The sequence below is a fragment of the Platalea leucorodia genome, assembly GCF_965183815.1.
Source record: "Platalea leucorodia genome assembly, chromosome: 16".
Taxonomy (NCBI): Eukaryota; Metazoa; Chordata; class Aves; order Pelecaniformes; family Threskiornithidae; genus Platalea; species Platalea leucorodia.
Window position 1 is genome coordinate 8,858,413 of NC_138838.1, and position 26,619 is coordinate 8,885,031.

At 40.5% G+C, this 26,619-nt stretch overlaps 2 protein-coding genes across 3 annotated transcripts in view; both read left to right on the plus strand.

The window, feature by feature from the left end:
• Window positions 1-14,380, plus strand: part of RPS6KB1 (ribosomal protein S6 kinase B1) — a 58,841-nt gene extending 44,461 nt beyond the window's left edge. Inside the window, exons 19-20 of one of the 2 annotated variants that reach the window (XR_014229971.1) lie at window positions 8,172-8,229; window positions 12,887-14,380. The gene's annotated coding sequence lies outside the window, so the exon portion shown is untranslated. Of the gene's footprint in view, window positions 1-8,171; window positions 8,230-9,168; window positions 9,966-12,886 lie in introns of those variants that run through there. The other variant, XR_014229972.1, reaches the window with a different exon arrangement.
• Window positions 14,381-20,151: 5,771 nt separating this feature from the next.
• MED13 (mediator complex subunit 13) overlaps window positions 20,152-26,619 on the plus strand; it is a 57,892-nt gene continuing 51,424 nt past the window's right edge. Inside the window, exons 1-2 of the mRNA XM_082328678.1 lie at window positions 20,152-20,472; window positions 22,415-22,649. Of these exons, the coding sequence (XP_082184804.1) occupies window positions 20,407-20,472; window positions 22,415-22,649 (301 nt within the window). The 5' untranslated portion in view covers window positions 20,152-20,406. The remainder of the gene's footprint in view (window positions 20,473-22,414; window positions 22,650-26,619) is intronic.

The window sequence follows — 26,619 nt, forward strand, 5'->3', positions numbered from 1 at the left end:
TTTCATTTTGAAATAATGCAAATAGCCGATAATGGTTGAGCAAATAAACTTGCAGTTTAGTTTCTGTTTCAGTTCACCATGCTATTACATGGCCCTTGAAAACTGGAGTAAGAATGCAATGAGAAATAGGGAATGACAATCCATCTTGTTTTCATTAAGTGACCAGTTTCTTACTATGTTGATGAAGTAGATGTCTTTATTTGCTTTCAGATATAAAGATGCCTTATTCTCAACATTAATTCAGTGTAATAAGTCAGGGTTGCAATTGTTATTAAAGGTGAGCACTATTTTCCAGTACTCAGGTGTTAATCAAGATGAATTTTGATCTTAACAGCAATTCCTATGCTAATTATCACTATACAACTTTTTAAATTTTTAGCAGCATTTCTTAAGGATATTGGTGGGACTGCAAACTCTGCCTTCTTAAGAGCGCCAATTATCTTTTTCTCTTTTTGAGTGTGTATGTGTTTAGTAGAGCCTTTGTAGGCCCTGGCTATGTAAATGGATCACCACCGTCTCTGTCCTGTACTAGTGATCTACGAGCCTTATACCTACAAGTAACCGCTTCAGTGCACACATAGGCTGAAGTTAAGCTCATGTGAAGTAGCAGGGTGGACAGAATGGGCCATGGCTCCAGCTTATGGTTACTGCAGACAGGCACAGCTAGGAGGATACCTCAAGTTTGAGACATATCCTGCTGTATGCAAGACCTTAACCTGTACTAATATTTAAATGTAGCTAATAATTTGGCATTTTAGAAGGAAAACTATGCAAGAGAATATCTTTTAGAGTCTGCATCCAGAACTATGTAAACATACTGATAGACCTCCGGAACTAAAATCTCGGATGAATCTGTTTCCTGAGCCTGTTCCAGCTGTCCCAGTTCCTTCCTGTAATTGAACTGTGCAGTGTACCATCCAGGCAATAGCGCTGAAACTAGACTTTACATTTAATGATGCTTTCAGGTTGAGAGCCCAGTTAGTAACTGAATGTTGAAGAGCATGGCTTTATATAACTTACCTTTCATTGCACGGGAACTCCATGGTAGAAGTAGTGATAGTGTTCAGTTCCCTAGACAGTATTCATCTGCCTTAATCATGAAACGTTCTCTTCTTTCATTTTCCTTTTCTATTCATTACAGTTTTTAAATTTTATTTTGTTTTTTAAATTTCTGGAACAAATGAAGGTAGAGTGCTATAAATAACTGACTTCTTAATTAGATAACCATGATTTAGTTCCAGTGCATAGCTTGTAACGTATATGAAACATGGTGGCCAAATACTGCATAGTGCAGTACAGCACTGGGTTAAGAATATACGTAGGCGTAGGCAGTTGCTGTGATCCCACCACTAGAGCTCATGTTCTAATGCCTATCTTCTGCATTGCAGGAACTCCTGTTACTTTGAATGTTCCTTGCATGCCAAAGTCGTAGTTCAGGCTATATCCCTCTGTCACTCTCTCATCCTTCCTCGGTGGGTGTAAGTCTGTAATTGCTTGATCTGACAAACAGCATTCTAAGTTGAAATGAATGACATCTTTCTCTCACATTTCCTTGAATATACAAGAGTTTTCTCTGTTACAGCAGATGATTGTATTTGTCTGTAATTACAATAGCACCTTGGATCTATTTAAGTAGTGGGAAATGTTTTTGTATTTCTAGTGTCCTGTATGGTTGGCAAAACTGACAGTTGCTGTTACAATCACCCTGCTTTCCCTGGTTGTAGCGCAGGTGCAGAACTTACCTCTGTCTAACCTTCCTCCAAAACAGAAAAATCATTGCATCTGAGCATTACTAATTCACGAAATGTTCATAGAGGATACTTAGCTCATAATTATAGGCATTCATCTCAAAAATCTAAATATTTCTGGTTTCATCCATCCTGAAGTGACAAAAGGTAGGAGAGAGGGCAAAAGGGAAAGGGTGGCTTTGCTTGCTCAAATCTTCACTTCAAAAATAATGATGAAGAAAGCAACCCTTGTGTCTAGGTTTCAAAACCAAGGCACCAGGATAGCCAGCTGGTGATGACTTCTGAGCAACTGTAGTGGATATTGTTCACAGTTCTCTGCTTTGACAGTATTTAAGCTTTGTTGTTCAATTTTGTGCATGGATCCACTGGCATCATCCTCATTGTGGGAGAGCGTTTCCCCTTCTAAAGACTTTCTGTGGAATCTTCTCCTGCAGCACACAGAAATTGTGCTGTACCTTTCAACTGGGTCCTACAAATTAAAGCCTCCTGGTGTAGCAAAACCACATTCTCTTCATTGTTGTTTCACACTGTGTACCCATGAAAGGTCCTTCTGGTCTTAGTTCTAAAGGAATAATTATACTATTTAAATATTAAACATCAAAGTTCTTCTTTTATTGTTAAACCAATATTAAAGTAGGACAAAACTGATTTACAGTTTATGGCATTGCATTCCAGAATTGCTGACGTTGCAGCTGATGTCCTGTTTCAGCAATACTGGCACTGCCAGGAGGCTCAGAAATGCAGATTTTAATCAAAAACTTTATTTTGAGATACACTTCAGTTACACGATAAATTAATCTTTCCTTGTGAACTTCCAAGCTGCTAAAAAGGGCAAATGGCTTCAGCTTCCTTTGAAACAATTCAAAAGCCTGGCTTTTGTCAGTATATGATTTCAGTGTAATGGAATTGAAAGTTGTGTGTCTTTTTCTCACAGATTGTTATTTAATCATTATATATTAGCTTTCATAGCACTTTTGATATATTTAAGCTCATAAACTTCTCATTGAATAGATTGAATTTACCACTATGTTGTTACTCTTTATGAATAGAATAAATCAATATCAGATACGTTGGTTTGCACTGAATTGTTTATTTTAAGGAATGTTTAAACTTTATTGAAAGAAAATGGAAGGTCTGGTGCCCAATCTTCCACTTTAAAACTCTTTGAGATACAACCTACCTCAACCAGCAAGTGCTATATATGTTATCCAGAGATACAAGGCTAATAAAATTCCCTAACATTCTTTGATATGTAATATATTTTGCAGTATTCCCAATATATAACATTTAAATACTTGCAAATTGTTTTATTATTGTAATAGAAAGCTTTCATTTCATTATTAGGGAAATATTCTGGAGTAAGATCAGTATTTTTCTTCCAGTGAAAATATCAACTCTGTGTTGAAAATGTCTGACAGATATCTCCTTTTACATATATATTATAAAATCTTCCATAAGACGTAGTCCTTCTCATTCAGAAATCAAATGCAAGCAGATTAATGAGAACTGCCTTCTAAAATGTATTGCTCAGTTCTTAATATTTATGATACCCACAAAACTTGAAAACATCTGTTCTGCAGAGAAGTAGCTATTAAAATACACTTAAGCAGGAAGAGCTGTCTCTCAATTCAGAATCAGAACTTTGCTTTGCAGGGGTTAGTTGAGCAGCCATGATTCCAAAAAAGTGATGAATATTTTTTACTTCTTTTGATTATGAGGGAAGAGTATCTTATTTCACTTTAAGGCTGTAGTCCTCAAATAATTTGTACAAACCAGCTGACTTTGTCTATAAATTTCAAGCACAGTGTTAGTTCATTTTATCATTGAATTTTAGGGAAGTTGTTTCTTGCTTTTTTGTTTATTTAATATATGTTTATTATTACTAATCAGGCAAAGTTCCACATAGACAATTGCAAAAGTATGTATAGCGGAGATAAAAACTTGGGACTTCTTACATCAGTGTAATCATGTAATAACAGCCCAGGCTTTGTGCTTGACGGAGGTATTTTGTTTGGGTTCAGTGTTGCTTCTGCAGTCTTTTCCTCACCAATTATGTATGCATCTTTATTATTGTATTAAGTAGCTAATTAAATCTGGTCAGGTTAACCTTTCTTGATGATTAGAAGTAGGCATCTCATCCACTGAAAAAGCTAATCATTTTGGGTGGAACATCTTGTTCTTGTTTGAATAATTATCTTTGTTTACATTCACACAGCATTAATCACTTGAACCAGGCATCTTTCGGAAAAAAAGGAGGAGTGCCCATAGCAGGTTTTCAAATGCTGTATACATAGGTTATAAAGGAGGATGCATTTCCCTTCATTCCTCTCTATGAGCAAAATAGGAAGACATTTTGAATTCATAATCCAGAATAAAAGCTGCATTTTCAGAGTACACGAAGGGCTGTAGTTTGTTTTCAAATAACTTTTAAAAGCAAGTCCCCAGGCTGATCAGCTGCACTGAAGTCATGTTTCCTTGGTGAAAATTCTTCACCAGTAGCATTGCAATATTTTCCTGGTAGAGTGTTTTTCATTCTTTTCCAATTATTACTGTTATTATTTTATAACTCTGTTTGTCTTTGTTCTGTGGTCTGTTCTTTTTTTGAATGCTATTGAAAGCTTCTTGGTCATTTTCCCTGTCCTTCCCCTCAGTTTGATATTTTCTGCCAACACTTCTGCCCTAAAGCCTTCCCTCCCCGCCCCCAGTGACTGGATCTTGCCTTGGTACAACCATTGCCTTTATTGCTCATGGGAGGAGCATATCCCTAACAAATGCTCCATATGTTGCGGCTTCTGTCATCAAGGTTGGAAAGACCAAAAGGAGAAACTGCAAAGCGACCTTCTGGCAGTTTTTCTGTGCTCCCTCCACCTTGCATCTGAGGCTCAGGAGCTCTTCTGATCCTTCTTTGGGAAGGACTCCATAGCTCAGTCAAAAAGTGTTCACACTGAAGACTATTATATTTTAATAATGAAATATCGTGATGATTATAAACTATAGCTTCTCAGAAACAAAACTGTGGGATTATGGGAGATCTGTTAGCTCAATGCTATGTGGTCCAGAGAGCAAGTAGCGTGCTAGGAATTATTAGAAAAGAAATAGAGGAAAAAACGCGAGCAACTTTTTGATACCACTATAAAACCGTCATATATCTGCATCTTGAGTACCGTGTGTCTTAAAAAGGATATGTTAAAACAGCAAAAGCTGTAGAGAAGGGCAACAAATGCAATCAAAGATATGGCAGATATGGTGTTGTGAACCATATTCATGTGTTCCTTCCACAAAAGGCCTTGAAGTAATTTAAAGATATAATTTTTATGCTATTCCTTTTCTGATTAAAATCGCCTTCTGTAAGTGATTTTATGATACATATAAATATTATGGTTATCAGTCTTCACGGTTAAAATAAGGCTTTTCTCTTTGGCGAGAGGAAGGCTATACATGCAAATTCGGATTCCTAATGCTTTTCCACTAACTCTGCCCTTATGTTCCAACAGAATTAGGAAAAACTGTATGTTTCATGTCCTCTTTTTTATCTATTTCTTTGTGTCTTCTATGCTTTGATTCTCACTTTATTTCTTGTTTCCTTATCTTTACTGTTGTTTTACTTTTTTGTGGGTACATTTGTGTTGCATTTTTCTTTTTTATTTTTTTACTTTGTCTTGAACTTTCTCCCAAATCCTTGTTTTCCTCTTTTTAGCTAGACCTGAATGTACACATTGGATCATCGTTTTTCGCTCCTTCCATTTCCACTTCCTTTCCTCTTCTACTCCAGTATTTATATTTTCCCCTTTCCTCCCTAATGTTACCATTTTTTCCTCAGCATTTATTGATGTCTCTCTTTCCCATATACTTTCCTGTCTTTTTCTTGGTATTTTGTACTTCAGCTCAGAAGGAGACTGAATGGGGATTTGGGCCTTGAGCTTTTTCTTAATAGTGCAAAACTGGGTAGAAACTACGTTAAAATCGTGGGGGGCAGGGTATCTCCTGACTGACCTGTGGCATGAGGATGACTGAGAGAAAATAAATTCCTGTTTGGCAAATTTAACTTCTCCTAAAAATTCAGGCTCCATCCTTCCAGCTGGAAACAAGATAATATAATGGGTTGTTACAAGCTGTTAAAATTTGAGACCAAGGAGGGGGAATAGGCTGAAGTTATTCTATGAATTGTTCCGTTCTTTGTGGGAGGCTGTTAAAATAAAGCAACAATATAAAAGATGAATTATATACAATTTAATGTAAAGCTGTTTGATGTCATTATGATATTTCTTCCTTGATTGTCTAACATTTGTGTACTTTCTAAAAGTTTTACATTTTTTGGTTCTTTCTGAACATTATGAAAATTGTACTGAGAGGAGTAAATTCATCTGCATAAAATTGACTGCAAAGAGCAATTAGTCCTTCATTAATATGCAAATTTGGTCCGGTGCAAATTCATCTATATATGAGGCTTAAATATGCAAGTCAGTCTTGCTGTGCGAGAAGCCCAGATGCTTTTATTTACTTTGAAATTGAGGGATTTGGTTAATGATGTTGTTGACAGGAAAACTTGAATAAATTTGATGATCACCATCTTTCATATTAGACGAGGCCCACGGAAAAAAATTACCAAGTAAAATACCAATTTTATTTGGTAATTTCCTATTACCAATCTAGTAATAAAATGTAAGATACAAAGTAATAGAGTTAGATTTCCTAATGTAGTTATCCTGAGACTTAAACTGTTCCCCAAAGATAGAGCCATTTTTCTTAAACTTTGTTTTTCCAGGGGGTAAAGACATCTACATAAGCTGTATGAATAACATACTGCATAGAGATTTAATATTGGAAAGTTAGCTCTGTTGCTTGTTTCATTTGGAGAGAGTATATAAGCCTGGGAATTAAAAAGCAGGAGCTTGGGAAATGGCCGTCATCGTCAGCTTCCATTAATTATCTGTGTAGTCTTCTCAAGATTTAGTGTGGAGGCCTTCGCTCTGAACCTATGGAGCCAAACTGGAAGCTGTCTGAACCCATGGCCAATTATATCTGGATCACCTGAGCTAATTAATAAACAATTTCTTAAATATCTTTAAATCTTTACAGCCCCCAGTAACACAACTTTCTCACTGGTATCACTCAACACAGACTGGCTCAGAGAAGCAGGATTTTTTCTTGACAGCAAATCTAAGATGTGATGTTTCTTGCCCCTTTCCTCCTCCTCCCCTTGCTTCTGCCCCGGTGCGCCGTGGCTGTTCTGGCACATCCAGCATTTCCCCGGTTTTGTCCATTCATGCCACAGCAGCCATCGCTCGGTCACGTGTGGATAGGGTTCCCTTTGCATTTGTCAGTCTTGTTTCAGCTGCACGGAGAGGGTGCCACACACTGTCCCTCCTAGTGTTTCTTCCTTTTTCTTTCTCTGTAGTTCTCTCAGGCCTAAATTTAGCTTTGGCTTAAGCAACCTGGTCTTCAACTTCAATCATGCACACTTTTTCCTGGAGTAAATTTGGCCTTCTGTCTTGCCTGGGTGGGACATTGACACTTCTAAAATAACAGAGAAATGTAGTTTAAATGGACTGAACTCTGTGGCAATTTATAAAGCTCTAGTTGTAACTACCCGAGGACAAGTTAATAGATTATGCCATTTGATTCCTCTGACTTCTTGGCACAGCTGTTTAGGATATAAATCCTCACAGTGGTGAACAGTTAGTTTCCAAATCCTGAATGTGCTGTACTAGGCAAAAAAAAGTTTATAGAATGATGTTAAGGAAAGAAAAAATGTAATGAGATGCTAAAATTGATGTGCTTGCTCACCACATGGTGTAGTCTTGCAGGTGGATCCAAAAGCAGGAAAACAGAGACAGAATTGAGTGTTTGGGGGGAGCAGGGGAGGGGTCTGTTAGTCTTGTAAAGGAATCCGTCCTTTCTTGCCATCACAATAAGGCATCGACAGCTGTCAGAAGGCATAGTATAGAGGGTATATTTGCAGTACTTAATAGTTTAGGAGGTGAAAAGATGATTAAAAGGTGAAACTTTCAAAATGCAACATCTTCTGAGATATAAGTAGTCTTTGCCTTTGAGAACACAGAGCTGCTGGACTATGTATTGTTCAGTACCATCCACAGCAATCTTGGCTTTCTGATCTAGCTCCCAAAAGATGGAAAATATTAATTTTTAAATACAGAAAAATTAGGCATCTCAGTGCAACCTGAGGTTGTCTCCTATCAACTATATAATCTTTATATTCTAGATTAATAAACACTTCAGCCTTGGAGTTTATTAGTCCAAAATATATTTATTACCTCATAAATTCAAACCCCCTCTAGTTATCATCTAATTAAACTGCAGTACTGTGCATGCTATCTTTGGGGATGTATTAATAATGAAATTATCTTGTGGAACAGTAATTACGTACTTTGTGGATTCTTTTCCATACTTTTTTTTTTTCAGAGCCTATGTGATGAGTGTGGCACACAGTGCTCCATTGTTTTGAGCTCCTTCGAACTCTGTAAGTATCCAAGGATAAGCAGATTTTTTTTTTTCCTCTTAGTAAAAAAGGGAGAAAAGTTTGTGCATTTTTGTACTTGTGAAAGGGAAGGACCAATACCACTGGGCTAGGAACAGTTATGAAACATGATTGTGCAAGTAATTTTAGCTCATGTTTTCTCTTCACTCTTCGAGGAGATTACTCACAGGAATAAAACCTACTTATGGGATCTTTTTTGTAAGGCAGTTCTTACTGCAGTTGCCAAAAAGTGAAGACCACCACTTTATTTGCAAGAGAATATTCATTTACAGGACTTTACTGGTGACGTAGATTTGAAAAAAGGAAAATAGTCTTAAAGCCTTCCTCAGGAGAGAGATTTACTTACAATTTTTTTTCAGTGGTAAGTGTACTTACTGTATTCTAATTTATATATGCATTGGTTTTATCTGTGCTTGTGCTTTATCAAGGTTGTCCTGTCTTCTTGTAATACACTGGATGACTGTGTACTGACGAGATTTCTTTTGCTCATTTTTTTTTTTTCACTTAGTACAGAATAAGGTATTCTGAATCCTGGCTAGTGTGTACTTCTCCTACAATGAAAGAGGCACAAGAAGCAAAACAGTTTGCACGTACCTTCCCTGTATTTTTTAAGTAGTTTATCTCTCTAGTTCAAGTACACCTGTTGAGCAATAATACAAGCATGCGATTCTTGTTGACACAGGCTCCTGCTCTACCTGACAGAAGTGGGGGTTTGCTCTCTGTTGTACTTCCAGATGCTGTAATCCAGAAGCTTGTGTTTTCAGTTTCCATATGTCGGTGGAATGTCCTGCTCTACGGCTGCCATGTTGTCTTGTCATTTGTACGGCCTTTTGGTTGTTTCACTGCAATTACTGTGGCTATGCAGGTATCTGTGTTTAGAGGAAGGGCACTTTCCATCAGTTTCTTCACTGAATCTTTTAGGTCTTCCCTGCCCAAGAAGTGTTCTGCGTTCTCCCGAGTTTTCTGCTCTACAGGTTCTACAAGCTCTGCAGCCTTATTGGAATTACATTGCAAAGTTACACTTTTGTGAAACATGCTAATATTCAGACCATATCCAGCACTTAATGAACAGCGATCAATCTTCCAGAAAGTTATTTATTTAAAGAAGACCTTTTTTGACTAAAAGTGTGCTAGAGCTTTTGATATATGGACAAATAGAACCCGGTTTTATACTGGTCAGATCATAGAACTTTAATTTTTTAAAATACGATATTAAGGACTGGGCATTCACTTCATACAAAGGGATTTGATTCAACTTCCAGCTAGAACTCCATCTCTGCTCCTACATTGCAGTTGCAACTTAATGCTTTACTTGCATTTTGCAGTTATTCTGGGGCGAAGTTTTCAAGTCTTCCACATTTGGACTCTTTTCTATTTCACTGTAGAATCCCGCAAGACTTCTGCAAACAGAACAGCCCATTGTATTTGAAAGCAGATAGCATTTCTGGTACCTAATGCCTTCTAAAGCTGGTTGTTTTGAGTATTTAAGTAATAAGAGTGACTCAAAGCTTTAGCTTCCTGAGCATACAAAATCTTAGGACTTCAGAGGAACAATGGACATCTTATTAAGCCATTGTTATAGTACTTTCCCTTCTGACCTACTGATGGGTAGTCAGTCCTGTCTAAGACAAATATGAGTGAATTAGCCAACAAAGACAATAGCATAGATACAGTTATTACTTTCCGGCTTGTTATTGTAAAGCTTTACTTTCACACTCTGTTATACATATGACTTCCAGGAGGTTGCAAAACAAGTCACAAAAGATATCCTGATTTCTGTGTTTCCAGTATATTCCAATAACATACTATTTGCTTTATGCAGTAATTTTCATATGCAAGCAAACAGTGATTTAAATTGGACTGTTTACATGGATGAGTGTTATTTTTTTAAAATAAAGAATGCATGACAAGCTTCTGTATTTTTGTGAATAGATTTCTGTAAACTACAAAATAAAATGTAATTATTGTATGGAACATATATTACAAAATATCAAATTACTTTTATCAGCTGAATGTCAAGGAATTTACCTTTTGAGACTGAACAGTCTTGTGCCGATTGTCTTTGTAAAAATGGTGTCTGATACCACTTGGCCAGATGGAAAAAAACATTCTTTCCATTGTATTAAACAGCAAACATCTGCAAAGAATAATTATATTTATGAGATATTGCTCAAACATACCTTTTTTTTTTTTTTTTTAATTGCTCAGGATATATTACTGGTGTGTCCACAAAACTGCAGAATGGTTAAAGGTTGTGTCTTGCTTATGCTGTCACGCTAAATTGTTTGTCATTGGTGTCTAATCTGCGAACTTTAAAATTAGATACTTTCTAATGTTTTTCCTGATGTGAATAAATTCACTGCAGCATACTCGCCGAGAAGGCAATGCTTGTTGTCAAGCAATTATATCAGATGAAACATACAGAAGGGTAATATTATAGTCTGAAAGTATTTTACCTAATTTACAGGTATGAAATCTGAAGATGGATTCTAGGAATTTAGAGAAGGGAAAAGATATTTTTTTTGGGTTTCTTAATCTTTGTTTTTCCTTCTTGTCCTGTGTATTTTGCAGTAATTGTTTTGAGTCTGTAAGTTCTCAGCTTATGAAAAACATTATGGCTGAGGGTATAAAGAAGAAGATATTAAAGCTCTTGCCCACTTATAGCAATTACTCTGGAGACAAACACGACTCAGAAGACAAATGTTGTGAGCTACCTGTAAATTCTGGTTCACAAAACAGATAAGGAGCCAGAGACACTTCTGAACTTGCAAATGAAATTTATTCTCAATATAATGGTTGAGCTCATTATCTGCTGCTCTTTCTAAATGTAAAGTAAGGAGTGAAATGCCCGTATATTCTATATATAACAGCTGACATGTTTTCTGCATTCCTGTGTTTGCCTAAAAAGTCATGGATAATCAACTTAATTTGATGTGCAAAATATAACGCATGGGTGAATTCTGATACATATCACTTGCCATGTCTGTGCCATTATGAGAGGCAAAAACTTCCAGAAAAGAAACAGCAATGAAAATCTTCCTGATAATTTTCTCATCAGTTTTTCTCCAAGGACATATCTGTAGGTGGATTCTACAGACTGGGTTTGTTTTTTTTTTTTCTCCCTGAATGGCTGGTTCTGTACGTGTCAGTTATTTTCTCACGGTCTGTCTTGCTGTATTAGAAATCAAACCTACCTTATCACTTCAGATGTTCAGTCCCTATAATCTTAACTAGGAAAAGCTAACCCGAAACATTTACCTTTCAGACTTCTTTTATTATTTAAATGTATGTTTAAAATAATTTTTAAAAATCCCTGCATGTATTACAAGTAACTCCCCATGTTATTACTGTTGTGAAGCAGAACAGGCAGGAACCAGCAGCATAGACAGATGTGATTGTAACAGAGGTTAGTGTTTTACAAGTAATAGCCTGGGTATAATGAGACTTATGGTCTTAATTAACTCTTAGAATGTTTTTAACACAACTAAAGTAAATAAGTTTAAAATCTAATTTACTTGTCCTAATCCTAGCAATTTACTTTTTGCTTTGCTTATTTTGGATGACAAAAACCAAGTCAATTTTCCTTAGATTTTAGAGAATTTCTTACAGAATAGAGTATCTATTCTTCTAGCAAAAAGGGAAATTTGTATGGGTAAAAAGGATGAGTGATAATTGGGTGGGGAAAAAAAATCAGTCTGTGAGGTTAGATTTAGTTCTATGTTAGTCTGTTCCTTTCTTGGAAATCCATACTTTTGCCGGAATATCCATCAGCGTTATGTAGACTGACGAAATTTGGTCATAGTTTTTCAGATAGTTGGTGTATCCTTTTGCTGGAAAGAAACAGCTGGGTATTTTCTGTCATAATGTGACCAGTCCACCTCTGTTGTTGTCATTTTAATTGCTGTGGCTGTTTTTTTAAGTCCTCTACAGAAGGTCTTTGTAGTGACAAGCGAGCAGTTTACGCTTCATAAGCAAACATAAAGAATGCTGCTGCTAATTGGAGAGGGAGTAATGCAGTTATGATTCCATCAACATTTAAGTTACATTGTTAAAGGACACATTTTGGTTGTGTTTATGTAGCCACATAAGATTTTACTTAGGGTGAATTTGGTGGGGAAGATTTTATAACAGAAAAGACTAATTCTAGGATTAGGGGGAAGGGAGGGAAGGATAGAAATTAAATTTTTCTAACCCACATCTACAGTATTGAAGATCAGCATTTTATTACTCTTTTTGTTTATTATAACTCTTAATTGCTGGCTTGTGGAATAGCTTGTCTATGAAAATGGGAAGACTCTGTCACAGCCTCAAAAAAGCTCACTTCACCCTGCCCTGAAGAACTGTAGCCACAGTGTTTCATGTTGAAGAGGACTCTTTGGAAGTCACCAGTTTCCCAAAGGAAGGAGGTTATTATTCAGTAATTTAGTCTTTTGGGTTTTTTTCCTAGATGTTCTGCATGTTATATCTGTAGACCTCCCAGCTCCTAAATGTCTGAAGGACCTTGTTTTAAACCTTCCTTTTTCCATAAATTACATTTCCATGGAATACTTGGCTGTGGATTAATGGTTTTACAGTTACGTGCCCAGAGTTGTTTCCTCTCGATGCTATTTGTTTTTTCTACTTACATCTCTCTTCTCAGGTGACAAAATGTCTGGAGCCTCATCTTGAATAGTCTTGGGAGGGCCAAAGGTGCTTCCTTTTCCAGTTCACTGGCTAGCTTGTCGGGTTTTGGAAGATACAATTTTTTAGCATCTAAACAGGGAAATCACAGCTATTTACCTCAGAAGAATCATGGAGATGACAGGGCTTCCCCCCAAAACACTCTCTGTGTAATTGCTGAAGACATTGCAAGCCACTCTAACGAAGTGTACTGTCTGCCAGTCATTATGCTCTTCTTGGAAGACCATCTGTTGCGCTTCAAACATGTAAAGGTCTGCTATCATTTATTGCACCAAACAAATCAGTTTCTTTGTCTGACGTGTTGTGAGTCGTGCATGTGGACTAAAGGTAGTCTCAGTTGCGAAGTGCAGGATATTCTCTTTTATTGCACTATAAATGAAAGGTACTCATTCACCTCAAATTTCAGAAAACAAACATGCTGATTAAACTAATTTCATTGCTTTTGCATAATTTCAATTTATTTAGCAACAAATTGTTAACGACAACAACAAAAAAAAATCTGAAGTATATTTTCTCTTAACTCAGCCAGAAGCACATCGTAAGATTTTTGCTTCTGGTGAATGAACCTTTCCATTGTAGTGGTATCCAGACTTGATATATACTGACATGTGAATTAAAATTATCTTATTTTAACTGAATTCTTTAATTAGCTTATTTTTATCTGAAACTAGTAATTCAAAGAACCTTTCAGTGGTAAAAAATAGAGTCAGCAGCTAGAAACGCTAGAACCTTTCTTCTGATAAACATGCATCCTTTACGAGGATGTAATACGTGGTTGTACAGTCTTTATTTCGATGAGTTAACTAGGATCCTATCCACGAGTAAAAGGTGAAAGATCAGGCGTTACATGACGATTTGTTTTGTTTTTCCTGCTGCAGATTTAAAGAGTATGCCCAGTCATTCATCTCAGATTGGAGAAAATAAGCATTGTATTTTCACAGCAGACAAGTTCTGTCCAGAGATTTCCAACCAGAGGAATACATAACAATTTCTGTCTGATGAGGGAGTGGTCCTATCTTTTCCTCTTTCCCTTCTCCTTACTGCATAGCAGCTAATGTTCTGGTCAGAAGTAATAATATGTTAGATCTTGAATGTCGGTAGCCCCAGAGATTCTGACAAGACTATTCATGTGCATTCATACATCTTAACCAAAGCTGACACTAAAGAGAGCAAGAATTCTCATATTCCTCTTTTTATTGCCGTGCATTAAACTCAAATCTTCTCTTAGAGACCTCTGCTAAAAATGACGTATTCACCATTTGAAAAAAGCATTCTTGCAAAATCTAAACAAAGGAGCTGAACATCAATATGGCACAGAGCAGAGTCTCCTGTGAAAACTCTCGGTGCAAATCTAAATTATGTTTTACACCACAATTATGGACACCTTACAAATGCTGTAAGATAAATACTAATGGGAAATAAACAGTCCCCCTAATCTTATCTCCTATGGGGGCTTTGCTATTGTCACTTTTAATTAAAAAGTAAGTGGTCTTCTAATTTCTTGAAACTATATGGCATGCCCTTATAGGAATACTTGGATTCCAGTAACTTGAGCTCGTTGTTTTCTGAGAAACATACACTGTGTAAAAACACACGCCGTGTAAGTACTCTGCTATACCTTTTACTCTGGACATATTTATAGACATACTTGTAGTATGGTGTACAGTACGTGTTTGGGTAACTTTGCAGTGATCTGATCATCTTGTTAAAGCCGGATAGACATTTCTTTGCAGCGATGATATTTTTAATCTTCTTTTTAAAATTGTTTGGTAGTAGTGACTAATGCAGACTAGGTGGCTCTGGGCATCTAGCCATTTTTAGGTAGTTTAATTTGTTAAAAATTATCTTTCTTCCCACCCAAATCCCCTTGAAACCATTTGGAGGAGAGAACTGTTGAACAGTTGCCAATAATAAGTCCTGCTGAGACCTCTGTATCCTCCCGAGAGAACTGTCGGTGCCAACTGGAGACTGACTGGCATGAGTTTGAACTCTGTACTGCGTGATCTATTTGCTTCACATGGACCAATTACAATAATTACCACCTCTGTAGCTGAAGTTTAAGCATTCAGTCTGCACTTCATACCTCAGGTTGTTGGCAATATGTTCGATCCTATAATCTCAATTTTCTTTGAACTAATTAAGTAGAAAATAAATACTTTGAAAAATCAGAAGAGAGTCTGAATGGAAATGAAATGCTAAATAATGTCATTGTTTTTCATGTTGCTATTGTTCTTAAGCTGCATTTCTTTCTCTTTAGTCTTTACTTCTAAAAGGTAGCATCTTCTTTTAAGTTCGTCTACAGAGATTCACTCGGAGATGCTGTAGTCCATTGGCTTTTTATATTCAACAGTGGAGTCTCTTTTCATCTGAACGAATAAGCAGTATAAGGTCCTACTTTTTGGTTTGATGCTTTTCAAAATATCATTATTGCTGTCAAAATAAATGCTTTTGACTAAAGGGGAAGATCATCTCTCCTGTACTGCTTTTGGCTAGACGTTTCCGTGTGACTATGGCAGAGCGTAAGGACAGGATACCAGGCCGAGTGCCTGGCATTAACCGCCCAGTTCCTAACGATGCCATTGGTTTAAGTCTGATGCAACGGGGATCATCGCACCCCCGCCCCCGCGACCGTTGTCTTTCCAAAAGACTAGTTAATTTTTAAATCGGATCAGTAGCATTTTTTTAAACCGGTGCAGTTTATATTACACAAAGATGAACCTAAGATTGAGCAGAACCTTACTTGACTATCTTTCCTAATATGAATGCACTGCACAGTGTATATACTAAAATTTATATTAAAATTTCTTCATGCGGTTTCCCTCTAGGGAGAGGAAGAGGGAAGGGAAAGGCTACATGTGACAGATGCTAATTATGCAGCTTAATGCACTTCTGGAAGTTGCAGAGATGAGAACTATGTAAGAACCTATGTAGAAAATAGCGTATTTTCAATAGCATGTTTTCCACAATGGCTTTTTTGTTTAATCTGCCTCCTCCCCATTTTTTAAGGAGGCTTTATTTCCCAAACAACACGTACAGTATGCAAAGGGCAAGTGATGTCTCAGGTCCAAAATTTGCCAAGCATGGATATGCCTGTTATCCTGTGTGTTTTACTGTTATTGAGTGCTGTAGGTGTAACTGGGAAAGCTGGTGGCTTATAGGTTCCGTAATTCAGATACAAAGTAGGAAGGGAATGACTCTTAAAAAAATCTCTTGTTGATGTGTTAGTTTTCTTTCCTCTTTTATCAATATTTTATTAATTCTTTATCCTTTATGTTTCTTGGAAAAATTATGTTCTGCACTTGACTGTGCTGGGGTCCTATATAAGTATTTATTGTGACTAATATGCAAGTACTGATGAACCGGATCTCAAAATGCATTTTACGAAGAAGTAAACTGAGACACAGAAGCTGGGTTCCTCAAAACTGTGAAGTGAATCAATGCCAAGCCCCGCGACAGACACTAGATTAATCCTCTCCTCCCCACGTTGAGCTGTGCTGTTTCAGGCACAAGAAATGGATTCTCAGCTAGTGAAAATTTGGTGTCATCCTGAAATCAATGGGGAAACGCAAGAGCACATTTGCTGCGCATCAAGCCCACGCTGAGTCATCGTACTGGATTTCCGTTCCCTCCACCAAATCCCAGTTTTACCACAGGATACCTTTTCCTCTTAGAGGGAAAACCGTACCAGTTTTTGTCTAATGCCGAAAGCCGCTTTCTTTTATTTCCTTCAAAGCACTGGATTTCTCCTTCGGGAGGTGTGACTTAATAACATCTCTCTGCGCAGCGAGATAATCGCTCTAACGACCCAAGCGGCGCGCTGAGGCTTCGGAGGGCCTTCGCGCGCCCCTCGGCCCCCACGGCAGCGCGGAGGAGTGGGTGCCGAGCGCCGGCGCAGAGCGAATCCTGCTCGCGCCGCGGTCCTCGTCTGCAGTCACCAGTGAGAAAACCATCTGTTCCACTTGGAAAGGGGTTTGGTTCCACGCGCCCTCCCCCCGCATCCCGGCTCCGTCCCCAGCTGCTGCGTTTCGACGAGCAGTGAGGGAATGAATCTCCTGCGTTAAAAATACTCTGCTTCTATTTAGATAAAAAGAAGAACCTTGCTTGCCTACACTGGCATACAAAAATAGTCTTAGTGTGAGTAAATCTTCAAAGTTTCTCTTGGTGAAAATATCTAGCCTCACTTTTTTTTAACTTATCATATAAATTTATTTATAGAGTGTCCTTCTTTCCTCCTACTCTATCAAGACATTTGCAGAAGGTTGCCGCTTGTCTTGTTCCTGAGTCCTGAAATAATTTGCAGGGCCTTTGAAACATCATCATGTTGCATAGTTGTGATGCAATATGCTGCTGTTGCATGAACGTATCATATTTTAATGTGAATGTCACGTTAGCTGAGACATTCGAGTCTTCCTTTTACCGCAGCCACTTTACTCTGGTTTGTATTTTCACTTCGAGTTTGCAGTCAAAAAATTTTGTGTATAGTAATGCAAAATTTTACATTCTACATGCAAACCATTGGGAAATTAATATGTAATATGAGAGGCTTAACAAGATGCATATACTTTCCAAATATCTCTTAAAAATAGCTTTCGCTGTCACTGTAGCATCTTAATTCTGAATAATCTCAAAGTCCTTCTGCAAATCTGTGCATGTAGTAACAGAGAAACCACCTACTTCGTCCTCACAAACCGCACAATATGTATGCATGAAAAAAACTGAATTTGGGAGTACCGTTCTGCTCCAGCAGATATGACGGCTGTGGATATGACGACTAGCGAAAGCATTAATGCTTGCATTAAATATTAATGCAAGCCTTCCGAATACTCGCGTATCCTTTTAAACAGGCCCCGACAGCCTTAGTGCGGATTTTGCTCCGCGGTGCAAAGCGCCAGCACAGTATTGAGCACGGATCCCGGGAAACCTCTGCCAAGGGGGGGAGTTTGCGGCAGAGGAGCCAGGGCGAGAGGTCTCTTCGCTGGTGGGACAGGCTGTGCCCGGACCTCGGCCCCCGGCCGGCCCGCAGCGGTGGGTGCCGGGCCGTGAGGTGATGCCCCCCGGCGGCACCAGCTCCGGGCCCGGCGGCGGGGCCCAGCCGGGGAAGACGGGACTCGAACCCGCCTCCCCCGCTGCCGCTGCCGCCCAAACCTGCGGCGTAACGCGCTGCGCCACGGCCCGGCGCGGCCGCTAGATGGCGGCCTCCCAACGAGGAAGGCGCGCGGCTCTCCAGCGCCCAGGTCGCGCCTGGCGGCCGCGCGGCGCCGCTGCGCCCTCCTTCCCCCAGCCGCGACGGCGGCCATCGCGGTGCAGGCCCACGTGACGGCGCGCCGGCCAATGAGAGCGCGGCAGGGGGGCCCCGACTCTCGTCCCTGTGGCCGCCATTAAAGAAAAAGGGGCTCGGAATTAAACGGGAGAAGAATCCCCCCTCCCCCTCCCCGCCCCGGCCGCGACGCGACATGGGGGAGACTCGCTGAGGGGGAGCCGGCTGAGCAGGATGCCGCGGCCGGGCAGCCGCCGACAGAGGCACCGCTGAGGGGAAGCGAGGAGGAGACCCGCCGGCGGGGGCTTCGGGGCACCGACTCCGCCAGCAGCAGCAACGGCCGCCGCGTCCCTCTGTCTCGGCGCACGGCGGCGGGGCCGGGAATTGTGGGGCTCCGACCCCTTCCCCCGCGGCCCTTCCGGCTGAGGAGAGCCCGGGGCTCGGCCGCCGCCTCCCCGCCCTCCCGAGGAGACCTCGGGGAGGGGGCCCTCCGCCCACTGCCCCCGCGGGGACGCCGCAGCGGGGCGGCGCGGAGCCTTCCCGCGGCAGCCGCCGGCCCTCCCGGAGCCCCCTCACCTGAGGAGAGCGGGGGCCCCCGCCCCGCCGGGGGGGGTCTCGGGGCTCGCTCCCCTCCCCCCGCAGAAGAGACCGCTCCGTTTGAAGACTATCATTTTATATTTTTCTCCCCCCCCTCCTTTTTCCCCCCCCCTTTTTTTTTTTCTTTATTTTTTTACGGCACCAGCCTCGCAGCGGGGCTGGTCCCTCCCCGCCTCACTTCCCCCCCCTCCCGCTCGGAGGGGTCTTGCGGGGTTTGGCGCGGTGGAGGGGGCCCTCCCTGCCCCGGATCCCCCCCTTCCTCCGGCTCTCGGCGGTAACTTGGCGGGGTCCGGGCTCCCCTGAAGAGACCCACCCAGCCGTGTGGACTTTGTGGGGCTCCCTCGGCCCCGAGGACAGCTGGGGGGGGGCGAGCCTCCCTGAAGACACTGCGATTTACCCCTTCCTCCTCCCCAGAAAAGACTGGGGATCGGCCTCTGGGAGACTCCTCCATCCTTCCCCGAAGAGACTTCGAGGGTCGCCCGCAATTTCCTCCTGCCACCCCTCTCCCCCTCCCTCCTTTCCCCACGGAAGGATTTTTACCCAACGGAGGATATTTTGGTTTCGCCCTCTCTGCGAAGAGTATTTCTTTTTGGGGAGGGGGGGTTTCCACAGGGGAATTTAATCCCCCGCTGGGCTGCTAAGGAGACTTTTGCGGCCTTTCTCGCTCAAGGAATACCTTCCCCCCTCCTGCCCCCGCAGATGTTTTTTTGGGGTACACCCCAGGAAATTTTTCTTGTCCTGCCTTTACGAATTCTTCAGACTCGCCTTGCTTCTGGCCCCTGAAGTTTGTTTTTATGATTTTAAATTTTAATTTATTTGGAATATTTTTGGAGCAGGGGAGAAGAATCTGACCCCCCCACCCTGTTGCCCTCGGACTCCGAAGAGACGAGCCTGGATTTTTCTCTCTCCCACGGCCAATCCTTCCCAGTCATTCCACGATTTGCCCCTTTCTCATCTGATGACTAAAGAAACAGGAGGAAGAGGAGGGAGGCTTCTGGATTAATTGCCCCCACTGGATTATTTATTTTTTCCTGCTTCTCTTGCTTGGCATCTGAGAAGAGAAGAAGGAGGGATGTCAACTGATTTTTACCCCTAGCCCCCCCTGGATTAATTACCCCATTTTTATTCTCTTGTTGGATCAATTACCCCTTCACCTTACCTCCTCTCCCTCCCCTCCTTATGCGAATGAGAAGACAAGAGGAACAGGGAGGATTTTGATCTTAATCTCCCGTCGTTGGATTACTTACCACCTCCCTCTCTCTGTTCTCCCCTTGCACGGTGGCTTTACCCCCCCCCCCCCCCCCCCGTTTGATATCCAGAAGAAGAGAAAACGTTCCGAGTTTCTCTCTTTTTTTTTTTTTTAATTTTTTTAATATATTTTTTTTACCCCCCTCTCCGATACCACTCTCCTCCTGGGTTATTTATCCTGCCACTATTTCGCGTGCGTGTGTGTCCGTATGTAAATCCCTTATTTAATTGTATTATTATTTGTGCGTGTGCATAGTCCCCCCTCCCCCTTTCCCTCTCGGTGTCTGTCTCTCTCTCTCTCCCTCTCTCTCTCTGTCTGTCTCTTTCTTTCTTGTCGGAGGCTGTGGGATAATGGCGTGTGGGTTGTGGCTGTGAGGATGAGTTCCTGCTTCGTGCCGAACGGGGCCAGCCTGGAGGATTGCCATTCCAACCTCTTCTGCCTGGTAAGTGTCGGCCACCGGCAGACACACGCACGACAGACATAGAGTGAAAGAGAGAGGAGGTTTGGGGGAGGGGAGGAAGGGGTAGTGGAAGCAAAGCAGCCATTTTTAGCATAGCTTCTGTTGGATGAGTCCTCAGAGTAGGCCCTGCCTGGAGCCAGCCAACTCTCCCATGCCCCTCTGGTTCCCCCTCCATCGCTGTCTGTCTAGCCTTGCCCCTCCCTCCGCTTTCTTCCTGGATAGTATCCTCCCCGCAACTCGCCTTTTCCTTCGCTTTCCTTGCCTGCAACTTTTCCTCCTTTCTCCCTATCTTCCCATCTCTGCTTCTGAACGTGGTATTTCTCGCAGGAGGTAAGGAGATCTCCTGCTCCTCCTTCTTCCAGCCCCACATCTCGGGCAACTTTCTCTCCCCGCTCCTGACATCCCAGACGAATCTGAGCCGAAACCTCCCTTCTTCCTTGCTTTTTAAAGTGATCTCTTTTACTGCTTGTTTTTATTCTGGAGGTCTGCTTTTGGTGATGCGCGCCCTGTGAAGCGGTGGTATCTTATGTTTTGTTGTGCACCATTTTGTAGTCTTTTTAAACCCAAGTGTGAGATCGTTCAAATTGTTGATTGTGGTAGCTCCCAAAGTAAATTTGATTTAACTGGACTGGGATGCAGTTTTTGGTGGCTGTGCTGAGCTGTTTCATCTGCTTTTTAATGCAAATTAGCTAATCTTAGCTGACTGCCTGCTATTTATTATTCTAGAGATTGTTATAAGTAAAAACCTGTGCCAGGCTGTGGTACTAATATTTTTTGGATGCAGGGGAATCTGGGCAGCCTGAACGTGTCTGCAGCCTGCATCAGGCCTGCAGCTCCCTATTAGTAGTGCATTTTTAAATCTTAAAGTCTTTCTAAAGTGTCAACTGTTGCAGACTCCCTACCTTTCGTCCACATTGCTTCTCCTTCTGAAGGTAGGAAGGCTGCCATGTTAGGTTTAAATGTTGCAGTAATCTTTTGTGTGTTGTCATATTGGGAAGAAGAAAAAAAAAATCAGTGACTTCGTAGCAAATGCCAGCCTACCTTGTTCTCCCTTCCCAAAGAGAACCCAGGGGCAATGCCTGCCCTATGTGCCTTAGGGTGACTCTCCTCATGTGAAAAAACTTAATGCTAAAACTTGGTGTGGTAGTGCATTGTAGATAATCCAGGAATTATCTATCTCCCACTACATATACTAGTAACTCTTTTAGTTTATAAAGGCAACTGAATTTTTGCCTAGAAGGGCATTTAGTGGATCATAATCAGTGTGGATGCAAGACTGATACATAAGTTAATGATAAAAACAGGATTTAATTTCTTAAAATGTGGTGTGAGAAATGAAAAGTGTGATAGCTCTTGGTAAAGTAAGTGTACTTGAGAGGCTTCCTGTGTGAGATATAGAGGTTTTGTTTTTTTGATTTTTTTTTTTTTTTCAATTGAGAAACTTGTGAAATTTTCCAAAGTAGTAGATGACAGGAAGAATGTATGCTTGAGTTGGATTTACTATAGTACCTATTTCCTTAGAGTAATTTTGGATTGAAAAGGTTCTTTGCTAAGGCAAGTGTTTAGCAGATTGGACAGTTGCAGTCTGCAAACAATTATGTTATTTGCTCGTCTTTCACTTTTTTATTTTAAATCGAATCTGACTTTTCTCTCTGTAATCTTAAAACTGCAGTGAAAATGAACAGCTCTTTCTTCACTGCAGTTATTAAAGGAGATTTTAAAACAGGGTGCTTGATTATTTCCAGTTTATTTTCTCAGGTACACAAAACTTACAAGTATGGTGTCTGTTAAATTTTATTGGATTAATCCTTCCTTTCATCCTTCCACCTGCCTCTTCCTGTGCCATCATCTTGTTACAGCAGGATGTTTCTGTTGGGGAGGTACCTACCCCAGTGTCTGACAGTTGTTCTTTTCCTTCCCTTAGGCTGATCTAACTGGGATTAAATGGAAGCGATATGTATGGCAGGGTCCAACATCTGCCCCAATTCTCTTTCCGGTCACGGAAGAGGACCCTATTTTGAGCAGCTTCAGCCGCTGTCTGAAGGCGGATGTACTCAGTGTTTGGCGCCGAGACCAGAGACCTGGACGCAGGGAGCTATGGATATTTTGGTGGGGTGATGACCCCAACTTTGCTGACCTTATTCATCATGATCTCTCAGGTAGGAGGAAAATAATACCTTCTTTTGGTCAGTGAAAGGATGCTGTTACTCAGGGCTGCCTTCTGCCAGCCCTTAGAAAATCTGTACTAGATGAACTGTTGCCTATAGATAAGACAAATGTATTGCTACAATCTGCACCTTTGAGTTTATGGTGGTAGTGGAAAGAGCTCTCAGAAAAGCCAAATTATTACGGCAGCGCAGTGATCAAACAGCTGCTGTCTGTGTTTAGGTGGTCTTGGACTGCTAGATTTTCAAGAAACAAGTTTTTGCTCCCCACTTGTTTCTTTGGAAAAAAACAGGCCTATGAATTTTGGCAGCTTCTTCACAAGAAAGCTGTGCCTAAAGCTGTGCCTGTGATTCAGAAGTGATGTCTTAAATGCGTTTTGATAAGATCCCTTTTGTTGGGCAATTAGAACTTTCAAATTCAAATGGTAAATTCCATTTTATTATGTGATAAGAATTGCACAGATCTGGGCAACTCTCGGACCCTATGGAGTTGTTTTGATTAGAAGTCAAATTATTGGTGAGAAGCCCTCAAAAGAAGGCATCTGAAACTAGCTCTCTGTTTTCATGCAAGAATCTCTAAACCTTGTATTTTTATGATTTCTCTCTCCCCCTTTCCCAGTGCTTTGAACCTGTACCTGCTTTCAAACTTAGACTTTTGAAAGACTGACAATATTTATATTTCTCAATAATGTTGTACTTCAAATTTGACACGTTTTGAAAATGTTTACTTGTTGATCTCCGTTCCCAAAGTAGATGGCTTTCCAGTTGCTTATCACGAAGGTGACGAAATTAGCTTTTTAAACTATCTGTGTAAGTCTAGTGGGGAGACTACACTAATTCTAGAAAAAAAAACAAAGTCACATCACTCCAGTTTCCTTTCAAATAATGGACAGGATTGAGATAACTTAGGTGTAAAATGAGACCAAGGTTTGGTGACTTGGTAACCAGAAATTGTTAATGCTGTCTGTGTTTGTGGATAGCTGAAGAACAAACATGGGTTTGAAGTGCCACTGAGGAAGTTGACTTGAAACAATTTAATAATGATGTGTGGAATTTTCATACAAAAATAATGGGATCTGAAAAACAATTGACGCACTAAAATGATGTTTATTTCTTTGAATAATTGACTTCAAAGATTGGGATGCTGTTCACATTCCCATCTGTCTTGGAACTAGAAACTGTGCATCTTAAATGGCACTTCTGTTGTAGGTCGCTTGATAATTTAGTGCATTTAAGGCTTCCTTATTTTGCCCTATGAATAACCTCAGTCTTGACCTGCAGGGAACATCCTTTGTATGACTGAGATGTAACTTAGACTAAATGCTATTTTTGGCCTGGGCCTGCCGTGAGCGAAGACCAACACTTGTGCGAAAGTATCTATGTAAATTTTGTATGCTGTTGGCTGGTGGGATTAAATTGAGACAAATATGTCACATTGTTTTTTGAGTGGAAGATCAAATAAAAGCTAAGCCATTTGGAGAGTGCATTTCTGCACTACCTGGCCATCAAAATCATTTGTTTGAGCAACTTTCTTTGCATTCTCTCTTGAATCTGTCTACTAGTGATCTAGTATAGTGGTACCTTTTGAAAATAGTGGTGTTTTGTAGCTGAACTTTTAGATCAGTGTGTAGTTATGCTTTTACGGAATTACACTTTTGCGCAGGTAGATAAGCACATATCATCCTAGGTACTTACCAACTCTTAACCTCTCTTAGGGTATAAGGCAGAGAGAGTGGAAGATTAGAGTCTCCCAGCCATGTCTTTGCAATTGTTTTGGGTATTTTCTTTGTTCAGGTCACCTGTGGATGCCTGCACTTTGGTAGAGAGGCTATTCTACACATCTTGCTGTTAGATATTTTTCTACATAAATGCTTATCAGCTCATGAGATATGACTATCACTCAGTGTGTCTGTCTGTAGAGGTATCTGACATCTTGTTTTTTGCAGGCATGTTTTTGTCTCCTTTTAATTAAAAGGAGGCATTATAATCTCTTCGAGTGTATTAGTCTGCTTGGCTCTTCCGACCAGAAGTTGATAAAGATATTAATCAGCTAGATTGTGGAGGAGATGGCTGAGGAGTGCCTGCACCTGTACTTTTTCTTTTTCCCGTTGCACAAAATCTTAATGTGAACCTCATACAAGAAAGAATTATGGCTGAACCCAAACAATGTTATCCGATCTTTGTCATAGACCTAATGGATTTTTTTCATTGGTGGATAATTTCTCCTAGTAATTCACGTTGCCCTGTTCTCCCAATGATTGCTTGTTACATTTTCAATGGGAAAGATAAATTACTTCCTGGCAGAGGCTTGTTACCTGCAAAATTGGCTGGAAATTGTTTGCTGCTGAAGGTTAAGGTGCTGCCTCATTTAGAACTTTTCTACTCGGTAGGTGAAGAATTGTCCTGAAGAATGGGGCGAGGGAGGAAGAGGGGGGCTGAGAGCAGTCTGTTGCTGCTGGCGCATATTTATTGCCTACAGACAGCCTTCTCTTGGGGAAGTGGGCCTTGAATGAGCTGTAGTTAGAAACGTGCCAGGGTAATATTAATAACTTTTGATTTTGGCTTCCTTTGGTATGAAACTATGCCTGTTAAGGAGAGGTCGGTATTTTGACAGTTTTTGACTTTTTTTTGGTGATTTGTAGTTTCAATGAACAATGGACATTCAGTGTCTGGAACACATCTTGGGTATCAGCCCTCGGGGATCTGAAATATGGCAGCCTTCAGGAATCCTTTTGTCCTCTACAGAGTGCCTTCCCAAGATCGCTTCAAGAGGGAACGTACAGTTTTGTGGGTGTACATCTATGCATATCAGATTAAAAAAAAAAAAAAAGTCCTCTCTCTCTCTCTCTCTCTCTTCAGCCTGTACATTCTAGAGGTTCATTCTTTGCCCTGGAGATAAGTTTGAATGCCTGCTACTGGCTATATCTGAATTCTCCTATCAAGCCTTGGATAACTGTCTTGTTGATGGTCAGGGTTTGTTGTTGCCTGGGGCCATGTCAAAAGGAGACTTGTTCAGAGATGCTGATTGATCAGTAATATTGACTTCACTCAATCATGTTTTTTTTCCTTCCCTAGGAAGCTACTTACTGTATGTAATACCAAAAAACCCCGTAAGTCTGTTTCTACCCCAACATAGCTGGAGGCAGACAGAAGTTAGTGAAACGTTATTTTATCCTCTTAACAACCTCAAAGGTTACGTTTTTGTTGTGGCAGTGAGGCTTGATTATAGCAATTCCTGCAACTCAAACCTTAAAGTAGGACATCTCTTCAGATTTCAGAAGGCAACAGTCTCTTGCTGGTCTCATCAGCAGTTATTTTATCAGATAGGTTCTTTCTTGTTTTAAAGTGGTTACCTATACACTTGGATTTTTTTAAATTGGCAGTAGATGGTTTCAAACCTGAGAACAGTTGGATATGAATTATGTACAAGACATAGTCCCAAGGAAATGGTTATGATTTGATTAATGCTTGGATAGGGGAATGCTTCTATATGCCTTTGACCTTCAAATTGTATCTTTTAAACGGTGAGCTCTAGGATGCATCTTTTTTGCTCTGGTGTCTATTAAATCTTGTTAATTTACTTTAAAAATTAAAGAGTTTTCCTTGTACCTGTCGTATATCAAGTTAATCAGTTTTTGTTTGCTGAACAGTCTTCCTCATGCTTCTGCAAGGGATAAATGTATAAAAATAATGCTTGGCTTGGCTCCTTGCTGGACTTGTGGGAGAGCTTTAAAGAAAAAGGAGAAAGCTCTGTATACTGATGCTTGTCTGTTGATACTGCGTGGTAAAACCAGCAACAGTCATGGCAGCAGAGACTTCTGTGTGTTGTGTAGTTCTCAATATATGTGCATTATAGATCAAATTCTTGTCTCCAAACAAATCTGTGAATTGGTTGGTTTGTGCTGATGTCAGCACTGAGTGTCTCATTACTTTTAACACAATGGAAACCAGAGTATGAGCCAGT